Source organism: Temnothorax curvispinosus, unplaced genomic scaffold, assembly GCF_003070985.1.
Source record: "Temnothorax curvispinosus isolate PA1 unplaced genomic scaffold, ASM307098v1 QBEX01017149.1, whole genome shotgun sequence".
NCBI lineage: Eukaryota > Metazoa > Arthropoda > Insecta > Hymenoptera > Formicidae > Temnothorax > Temnothorax curvispinosus.
The window spans coordinates 37632-48442 of NW_020226929.1; the positions used below are offsets into that span (position 1 = coordinate 37632).

Consider the following 10811-nt stretch of genomic DNA (forward strand, 5'->3'; position numbering starts at 1 on the left):
GTGGTAAACACAAGTCCTCCAATTTTTCGACGCAGTCAATGTATTCATATGGAAATACGCCTTTTCGTGTCAGCAAATTAAAATTTTCTGCGGATAATTCACAAAATTCGCGTTGCAATATTCGCAGTTTATCCTTGCTGAGATAAGATGTCAATTTGTCGAGACTAGCGGTGAGAAACTTGTACGAATCGATAAATCGCAATTTGACGCACGTTTTCTTATCTTTATCTTCGGTGCTTTGAACGTTTTTTGTAAACGAAATATATTTTTCTTTTGTGATCGGGAGTAAATCTACATGTCCTTCGTATGCTGTTGCTATTTCAGTTATAATAAAATGTGCATCGTATCCCGATAAATTATGAAACACTATGGGAATGCAATGCGAATCTTTATAGTTTAAGTTACAATTCGAATGCGCGGGACCTCTGTATCGACCGGTCAGGTGACAATGGTCGCGTACTCGCACGTCGTCTGGCTCGAACGGTTCTTCGCACACGTAACAGTGCGTTGCGCTGTTAAACTTTTCCCACTCGTCTCGCGTAAAATCTGCCATGGGTACATTAGTGGACAAAATGGTCTTTACGTCGTGAGCTAAACGTCTTAGCTCCTCGGCGAACCACGCAACGCAATCCTTATCGCGACGAAACCGATACATAGATAACGACTCGTCGTACGAGCAACGCACGTAGTACCCTATGCTAAACACGCGATGATGTTGATATGTGTACCTGGACGTTTCCGGATCCGTTTCCATCTTCTCCAGGGTACACTCCAGGTCGGCGTATACGACAAACGGAACTCGTTCCTTCCTGTTGTGATTTTTAAAGGCCAACCACTTGTCGTTATCGCTCGGTAACTTGATCGCACAGTCATTCATCTCCTGACAGTCGACGGTGTGGGCAGCCAATTTCTCGTTGGAGCTGAAGTAGTGCAAACATCTGCAAAAAAAAAATAAACGCAAATATTATAAATTTTTTTATACACAAAATATTCTATATTATTAAAAGAACTATAGTTCGGTACTTACCGATCGCAAAAGTATTTTTTGTTCGTATTCTTGCTCAATTGCGAGCTCACGAGGCGGGATAGGTTCTTGATCCACGCAAAATGTCCCACGTTGTCGTTATGCACGTACAGCAGATTTACGTGTCTGTCCATCTTTCGGTCAGTAACCCGTATTGGCAAGATAGCAAGTTTCTTGTTTTTTTTCTCGATGCTAAACACGTTGATGGAGATGTTGTTGTGATTTTCAAATTTTTTAATTTGATCCAACGTCATTGGAAACTTAATGTCCGTAAGATCTAGCACCGACGTGTAATGTGGATACGACGATTCCAGATCTGCGTGTCTCTCGGCTGGATGTAGAGCAGCCACCACTGACCATGCAAAACATGCATTGTCCATTGATCGCACGTTTATCACCGCCTTCTTCTTTTTAATTTCTTGCCGTATTTCCACAAAACACCCCGCATGCAATGGATTGTATTTGTTCACGTTTACCATTAAATTGAGTATACGCGACAACGCCCATCCGCTATCACGTTCCTGGAATTCCTCCAGATTTGCTAAGGTAGGCTCGATGACGTGTTGCTTGTACCACTCGTGCAGATTGGACTCACGAAAGAGTTCATAGTTTCTCGTTGCGATACTTTTATTTGCGCGTTTGTCACCCGCAACAAATTCACCATTAAACACTGTGTTAATTTTTACATTGTCATGTCGTTGCATGACGTCCCGCACACGATCGAGTACAATTTCTCCCGCATCTTTGAGAAATTGACAAGGGTCGATGTGTTTGGAATTTATCACCGCACCAGTCAATATACGAATTTTAAAAGCCGTATCTATCTCGCGCCATCTGAGTCCTGTCGCACTCGCACTGTATCCAGCACCCACATGTACAAAACGTTGACGTACCGAGTCTTTCAAACCTTCGAGTCTTGCGATACAAGCGACCAATGACTGTTTGAGACCGATCGATGACTGATCGATTAATAATCGTGGCCGTTTAATTCGGCTTTGTTCTTCCAACGATTCGATAAACTCGTCACATCGTTGCTCCCACGCGGCAAAGTCTTCCCTGGAATTTAACAGGGTGGATTGCTCCAACAACTCCTGCTCCATGTTATTACACGATCCTCTTGCTAACGCCATTTGTTGCACTCACGACTTCCAGTTCTCGACTATTGAGCGTATCCCCTAGATTCGTCATTTTATATTCTACTAAAGATGCATCGTTTGCTTATCATATCTAATTTCATCTCAGCAGCCGTACATCGGCGCTATTTGCAAAATTTGCAGTTTTGCACGTGTTCGATAAAATCATTGCGAGACACGTACGTTCACGAAAACGCGCCATTGACTTTTGGTGATTTGATCTGTATCAATGAAGCAGCCGTACATCGGCGCTATTTGCAGTTTTGCACGTGTTCGATGAAATCATCGCGAGACATGTCGCGACATGTTCTTCAAAACAATAACGCTCCATTGAATTGTGCGAAATTGCAAATTTTGCAGTTTTGCACGTGTTTGATAAAATCATCGCGAGACACGTCGCGACATGTTCTTGAAAACAATAACGCTCCATTAACTTATGCGAAATTGCAAAATTTGCAGTTTCGCACGTGTTCGATGAAATCATCGCGAGACACATATGTTCTTGAAAAGAAATCATATTTGATGCCCGATGAGGTGATCTCATCACGAATGTTCTTGACAAAGATATCACATTTAACGTATATGTGGATTGTGGTGGCGGTCACCATGCAGCAGCCGTGCATTGGCGCTATTTTTGCAAGATTTGCAGTTTTCGGTATGTATAAATGGTCTACGAGGATTCTAGAGCGCAGTCGAGAGTTCGATACGGTTCGAGTACGTCGCAAACAGCCTCCAGATACGATGAACACTCACGGCGCGAACTACTACGTTCCGATTCAGGACGAAACGTGCGAGAAACAGCACGATGAGTATGTACCGATAATTTTCACATATACTTGTGCAAAAAAAAAACTTTTATAAACATATAATTGTATTTTTCAGTTTTGATAAACCCCGCTACACGCCACGTATTTTGGGAAGAAGATTTGCCTTGACATCAACAGCGTATAAATTTTTGGATGTTGGAATCAACGCGGGACCTATGTCCTCTGTGGATATACTTATTGGCGATAATCGAGGCAATCGGATAATTCTGCTACATGCAACGTGGGTGACATTCATCGAAAAACGTGCAGATATACAGCGCATCGTGCAGTCATCGGCACCATCATCGCTAACGTTTCGAGATCTGGAGCTTAAAATACGTGACGCAGATATTGTAAAATTGACGTCGTGCGGCACCAGCTTGTACATGAAACCGTCAACTGTACTCTTCCTGTTCGAACTAGAACATTGCGTCGAGAATGTGTATTTACAACTATGTCAAAATGTTCACGGCGTAAGTGAAAAATTCAAACAGTTTGTAACAATTTTACGTCAAAATTGTATCACTGATAAATGTAACGCAGTTACAATGCGTGACGTTTATGATAAAAATTTGATTATTGATTGCGAATTATTAGCCTACGCTTTGGATACTATTGTGTATAATGCGCTACATGATAAATAAATGCATATAATATGGTTAAAAAGTTTTTCCTTTTCATTTACCGTTCATACCATTTCCTGTCATAAAGCTGCCTTCGTTTATCGTTTACTTAAATGTAATATTAAAAATTAAATATCGCGAAGATCTGAACGATTAAATATCGTTGGCGAAGAAAAGATACGTGATCGCGAGCTAGAACGCGCGAGGGAAAGAGACCGCGCGAACGAGAAGACTCGCGCAAGCGGGGGGGGGGGGCGCGAGACACCGCGCGAACGAGAAGACGAATGGGGGGACGGGAAAAAAACATCTACGAGGGGGAGATAACGCGAGCGTGCCGTGTGACGTCACGCGGACGCCGCGGCGCGGCGAAACGCGAACGCGGGTTCCCTCGCCCCGCGGCGCCGGAAAACGCGGACCCCCTCATCCCGCGGCGCCGGAAAACGCGGACCCCCCTCGCCTCGCGGCGCCGGAAAACGCGGACCCCCTCGCCTCGCGGCGCCGGAAAACGCGGTTCCCCCCTTCCCCTCCCCCGCGGTGCCCGAAACACGCGGTTCCCCCTCCCCCTTCCCGCGAAGCCCGAAACATGCGGTTCCCCCCCCCCCGCGGCCCCCCGCCCACGGTCCCCCCGCGGTCCCCCCCCGCCTTTCACCCCCCCCTCATTGCTCCATGGTTAGAACAAACGTAGCTTACCTACTAACGGTTACCGCAGCGCGCAGCGCGAAATGTTCTCGACGTTGACCGATCGACCCGCGCCGAGGGGTATTTCCCTTCCGGAAACGGCGGATTCGAAGGCGAACGACAACGGCAATAAAATACGAAGGATCAGTTTGATGGATGATTGTCATTATCGTCCTCATCGCCAGAAGTCGCGTCGCAGCTCTCATCCTCCCACCGACGCGCCCGTTGAAGACGATCGTCATTATCGTCGTCATCGTCAGGAGTTGCGTTCCAGCTCTCGCCCTCCCACCGACTTGCCCGTCGAATTGTCCGCGGTGCGCGTCCTGACGACGTGTTATCTGCTGACGACGACTGGCTACAAGTACATAGCCATAGGTATCACGATCAAATCACCATGGTACAGCACAAACACCACGCCTTCGTATAGTCTAAGAGCTGGCAACAGAAAAAGCAACATGCCTCGGTCCATGAAATATCTTACCTAGAAAAGGTTCGATTGCTGCCGGCAAAGTGAAAGCCTGACCGTCAGAAGGCGGACTGAAAGCTAAGTGGGTGGGCGGGCGATCAAACGTGTAAATTTTCCAACAAAAAAAACTGTCGATCGGCACGGCTGAAAATTTGCATAGGTATCGAGGAGTATGAGAAAAAGCAGGAAAAAAATTGTCAGAAGAGTAAGTAGAAGCTAAAGGGTTGTCAGAAGCTGCCAAAGTTGCGAAAAATCTCGGAAAATTTACATATTAAGAAGCACTTCTGACAATTTGCATTTGTATTGTTTACGTATAGAATAAACTAAGTGCAAAGTGTCAGAAGGCAAAGTGGAAACGATCATGAAAAAATCGGGTGCAAAGTGCGAGAGCGTCTTTCGGCGCGCGGCGCAGCGCCCAGTGGACCGATCGCTTTTCTCTTGATTTTCACACCGTACATATTTCATAGCACTTTTGACAATTTATCAGAATATTCATAAAAGACTAAAAGAACTATTATTAAAATGTCAGAAGTCAATTGAGAAGAATTAATAAATTTAATTTTGCTTTCTCATGGAGGAAACTTTGTGATGGTAAAAAATTTTTTTTCGAGATTTTAAAGAAAATAGGTTTAGAATGTTCCAAAATGTCGAGAATGTGCGTGCGTGTGTGTGCGTGTGTGTGTGTGTGTGTGTGTGTGTGTGGATTTTTGTACACGTATCTACTTCTACAATTTTTTAAATACCGGGTTGAAGTTTTGCACATCAAATAGAGTATTATAGAAAGTATGTCCTCCTCTAATTTTATTAAAATCCGTCGACCGGTATGGATTTTAAGGAGATTTTCATTTTTCAGAAAAGCGTATTTTACGCTGTAGCTTTCTCAATATTTGATACATCAATCCATTTCTAATTCTATTATATTTTTCAGTTTTTTCTACCCCTATTTCATATACAATTCTTTAAAATTTGGTTAAGGATGTTTTATATAGTTAGGCAAAATGTAACGAAGTTGATGAAAATTTAATATCATATTCTGTATACTCTTTCAAAGTTCGGAGCCAAATTTCAGATCGATTCACAATTTAGATAAAAAGTTATCAATTTTTTAATATCCGAGTTTTAACATGTAACCTTATGGCGTTACAGAGAAAAGTGTTAAAAAAGACATTAAAAAATGTAACGAATATAGTGATATTTTACACACAAGTAGATCATCAACAAACAAAAATATAGCAACAAAATTTGAAACGATTTACAACATAGTTTTGAAGAAATTGCAAAAAGATTAATGAAATTATTGACGGATCGGACTCGTGATCGGACTATTGGCGCGCGCAGTATGGAAGTGTGGCAACACCGCAATCAGCTGCTCCGTCCGTAAAGCATGTATACTCGAAAAATAAGTTTATAATTAATTTTGTTAGTTTTTGAGACAAGAACTTTTCAATAATTACACAATATTAAAGTAGACATTCCGTGTTTAATTGGAGAATCACAAATAATTAAAACAAAATACAAATAAACATTTTATATAACGACAAACAGAAACACTTTTTTAATATAAAATAAGTTATACTCATAAATTATATCTATTTTATAAACATTAGCATTTCTTTTATAAACATATTTTATAAACATTTCTTTTATTGTATACAATATACTTTCTAATAATCTTATAATTAATTTTTTTTAGTAAGAAAATCAATAATTTTTTTAATTGTTTTCCCGTGAAAATGGACAACCTTATTTTCTCTTTGTTTGAAAAACTCTTGAATACCAACAGTTCCAGATGTAGAGTACACGTTTTGCAAAGTGTTTAGGCTTATTGCAGCTTTTGCCAATTTTTTACGAGTCGCTGCCCCTAAGATTTTTTCGAGTGGTGCTAGCATTACAAAGTTTTCTTTATCTTGATCTTGAACGTTCCAATCGTTTATTTTTTGATCGTATAACGTGACATTTTGTAATAAGATTTCATTTGTAATTTTTAAAGCATGTAATACTTTATCTAACAGACTGCAGTCATAGATTGCGTTATGTGCTCCTACAGCATCAATATTTAGTGAATTCGCTAATCCACTTAATGTACAGGCGCCTTTACTTTTTTTTCCAGTCATTTGTCTAATTATGGGTAGCGTATCCACAAAACCATGTATTAAACTAGAAAATTTATCGTCGAGATTGAGTTTCCTTAGAGCATCATATAATCTAGGACCATCAAAACATAAATTATGAGCAGCGAGACCACACTTTGTCTCAAAACTCTCAATCCATTTCAAAAACTTTTCCAATGCAACTTTCATTGGAACTGATGACACTTTGAGTCCATGGTGCATAAAATCTCCATAACAATTGATTAAACCATTGGCTGCAGTCGCACCTATGGAGACTTGCTGCGTTGGATTGATATAAATATCAAAATGCTTTTTGACAGATTTAGTTGCAATCTGCAAGATGTCGCAATCTCGTCTCAGGCTTGAAGTCTCTAGATCAAAGAGAATGATCGGAATATCACTCTCGTTATCACGCTCGTTATTTTCTTCCTCAATAGGTACAGCTGGCTGAGTCAATAAGCCACAATTACTTTCATATGTAAGCCCTTCGCTATTTTCTCTTCGATAGCGCAGAATGCTACGAAGTTTCTTTTGTTCCATACGCTTTTTTTTATATTGATGAGTATTTATACGGGCTTTCCGTTGCAAATAAGTTTTGTCTGTCTTGGAGATATGACGTAAATGGTGCTTTCCGGATGATAGCTGAATTTGGTTTGCTATGTCTTGGGTGTATTTTTCCCCAAGATTTTTCTGAGCTACACTGCATGAAAATCGAAAATCTGCGGATGCACTCATGCTGTAACAACGGGATTTGGGGGCTTTACTTGCCATTGTGGCATTTAAACTCTCATTGCGATTACTGGAGGCTCCACAGGCAAACTTTGCAGCGTTATCAGCCAATTTATAAAACACTTCTTTCAAATCTTGAAACAAATTTTGATTACTAAATCCTCCAGGCACAGCACGATGATCATAATTTTCTTTATTTTTTATGTAACCGCACCATATGCCACATTGAGTATGATCGTTGAAAGCATGATGTGGAATACTACGTATAGCTGCGGTCATAGCTATGCTATTTCCTGTATTTTGCGCAATGGCATACGTAAAGCACTTATGAAGATATGTAATACCCTCCTTTGTCAGCTCTTTATGTTTTTTTTTAATACCATAGAGTTGTTTTTTGACACCTTTTGACGCGTGATTTTTATCAGATTGTTTGAGGATAGGATGATTACTAGCGCTTCGACAAGCAGCAATGGTGGAACTATCGTCGTCCCCTATCAAAACTCCAACCTCTACATTTTGGGATTTGAGGATTTCACTCTCGACGACTAGTTTTTTCCCTACACAAGGCTCCATGGCTTTTGCAGAACCGTAGAAATTTCGACGACAATCGTGGTCAGGAACGTGTCCATCATTATTATCACACTTTTTACATTTTCTGTTGCAAGTCGCGTAATCTAAGACCATTCCGCTGTAATGACCAATGACAGCACCAAAGCCATTTAGACTATCATAATTTCGACCGGATCCTCTTGTACTCCATTTCATGTCATAAGACACCATCACACGAACTTTATCATTAGGTGATACGCTCTGTGACTCTTGGTGTGGAATAATAAATCCTGTTTGGAATTCCTCAGGCCTGTATATAATAATCGGAAACAACTTTCAAAAAATAAAGTTGAGAATACTTTTTGTTTCAATTTTTTGTTAAAATTACTACACATTACTACATTGCTACAAAAATAATTTAAAAATATATTTTAACTATTATATTTTACTCCCAAAGTGAAGAAAAATAACTAAAGAATTATAACAGTTAGCGATAAAGCATTATAATAGAATGCGATAAATTCTTAAAAATTAAAAAAATGTTACTTAAAAATCAATCAAAATTAAAAAAATGTTACTTAAAAATCAATCAAAATTTATTTGTTAAAAACATAAAAGAATTATTAATACGCGTAATAATTTAGAATTTGACATTAAGAACGTCTAAATTAATTTTGTCATTAAAGTATTATAATTTACAGAACTTCGGTTAATAATTATATATACAATTCAAAAACCTATACTAAGTTTTATGATTATGGATTATTTTTTGAGTAAGGTGTCTTTATTATTTTATGTATTATTTTATATATTATTATAGTAAAGTAAGGTTACTTCAAGCAAGTAATCTTACTTTTTTGATACTTTCATTTTTTATTTCGAAGAAAGAATCTGTAACCAGGAAAATAGGGACAATAAACCAATGAAAAATTAGATAATTACAATAATTTTTCGGTAGTAACTACTTCATCTATAGATCTCTGCCTTTCTAGCGCTACAGCATTTTTACAGCTTCTTTTTGCCACTGCTTCTGCCGCTAATCCAACTTCTTTTTCATATTTTTTAAAAATTATAAAATTGAAGCAGGGTATATTCATACATGCAAACAGTTTATTTAATTGTGACCAGCCTAATCCACTGTGAAGTGCTCCTAAAAAAATGAAACATAATAAAAATTAACCTTACATTATAGTAGGGGAGCCCAATGGGGGATTTGGTGATTTACTCGAGCGCGACAGATTAACATATAGGGGGATACCTTGCACCCTGTTGAGTACCTCCACTATATATAAGCTCTTAATATAGGATCGCGCGTCTAGGGCAGCCGATCAGAATAGTAAAAAAAAATCGATCGTTAAAAATACTCGAGCGCGTCAGATTAAGGTAAGGTGGGTTAATAACATGCAGAAAAGTGTGCATTTCAATAATCTGACGATTTGAGCGTGACATAAGGGAGTGGGAGGGTCACAAACTTGCAAAAAAAAAACGTCACCTTGACATTCTCGAGCGCGGTCGAATTTTTTTTTATTTTGAAGGAAATAATTCAAGAATAACGGAAAAAATATAATCTGCCGATTTCCACAAGCCGAAGTAGCACAAATCGTCAGAAAAGTTTAGTGCGTGCAGCTGCAGTGAAGCATGTATTCCCCACTCCGCGTCTCTATTTCCCTTTCACTTTTTATCGATCTCTTACCGGGTCTGTTTCTTTTAGCTGCACTGACTGAGCTAATTCACTCCAACTTACTGCACTAATGTGCACCAGTTCAGCCAGTGCAGGTAAAAGAAACAGACTTACTCTCTCGCACCGTCCCCACGCTACTCCGTTTTCCGTCGCCATAAAAAATAGATTTTTTTATTTGCATTCTATTTTCCATGCATTTTACTTGTCACACTTAGTAATTTAAAATAAAAATTTTTTTTTAATTAAAAAAATTTTTTTTCAATTTGTCAGATTAAGAAAATCCCTCCAAATAATCGTCAGATTATGGGTCAGCGCGACTAGGACATCAAGCTGAATCACCTGTATAATAATCTGACGCGCTCGAGTATTTCAAAATGGCGATTTTTTTTTGCATTATCAAGAAACCGCTATGAGCTTGCGTCATGTCCGAATCGTCAGTCTTTTGAATGGGAGCTTCTTTCGGGTTCACTTAACATCCCCTCCGAATATCTGACGCGCTCGAATAAATTTTTTTTTCCCGTTTTTAACCGTTCCGTACAGCCACCCCCACCGTGCAAACCGGCAGATTAACATACCTCCAATATCAGAGACACGTGGGGCATATACACTATCAATATCTGACGCGCTCGAGTATATTCATGTGACTATTTTTTTTTACATTTTTGAAAACCTGTAGACGCTTCCCCCACCGGTGAAAGAGTGTACATTATATAACCTTTTTTTCTTTCTACTATCTAATCTTCAAAATCCAATAGGTTCCTACGACGCTCGAGTAAATCATCATTTAGCCCGCTGGGCTCCCCTACTATTATACAGCTTTGAAATCTAACTTTTAAGTAAAAAAATAATATTTTTACCTAGTGCACATTTTGAATTAATGTCATAACAAAGGTTGCATCTATTTCCGGATTCATGAATATGAGTTTTGCTCGTAATGACCTTATTCAACAGCAAACATTTGTGACATCTAATAGTTAGTTCTGATGCTAACCCTTGATATATCTCAGTCTC

General features: G+C 39.4%; 1 protein-coding gene across 1 annotated transcript; it reads right to left on the reverse strand.

Moving 5' to 3' along the window:
- Positions 1-6918: 6918 nt before the first annotated feature.
- LOC112467323 lies at positions 6919-8350 on the reverse strand. The gene is made up of 2 exons (XM_025035910.1): positions 7108-8350; positions 6919-6935 (listed from the first exon to the last, which is right to left on the reverse strand). The coding sequence occupies exons 1-2, from the start codon at positions 8348-8350 to the stop codon at positions 6919-6921; spliced, it is 1260 nt and encodes a 419-aa protein (XP_024891678.1).
- Between the last annotated feature and the right edge of the window lie 2461 nt (positions 8351-10811).

What these genes read in the sequence shown, in the direction of transcription:
- LOC112467323 (XM_025035910.1), bottom strand. Translation starts at nt 8,350, where the DNA reads ATGGTGTCTTATGACATGAAATGGAGTACAAGAGGATCCGGTCGAAAT.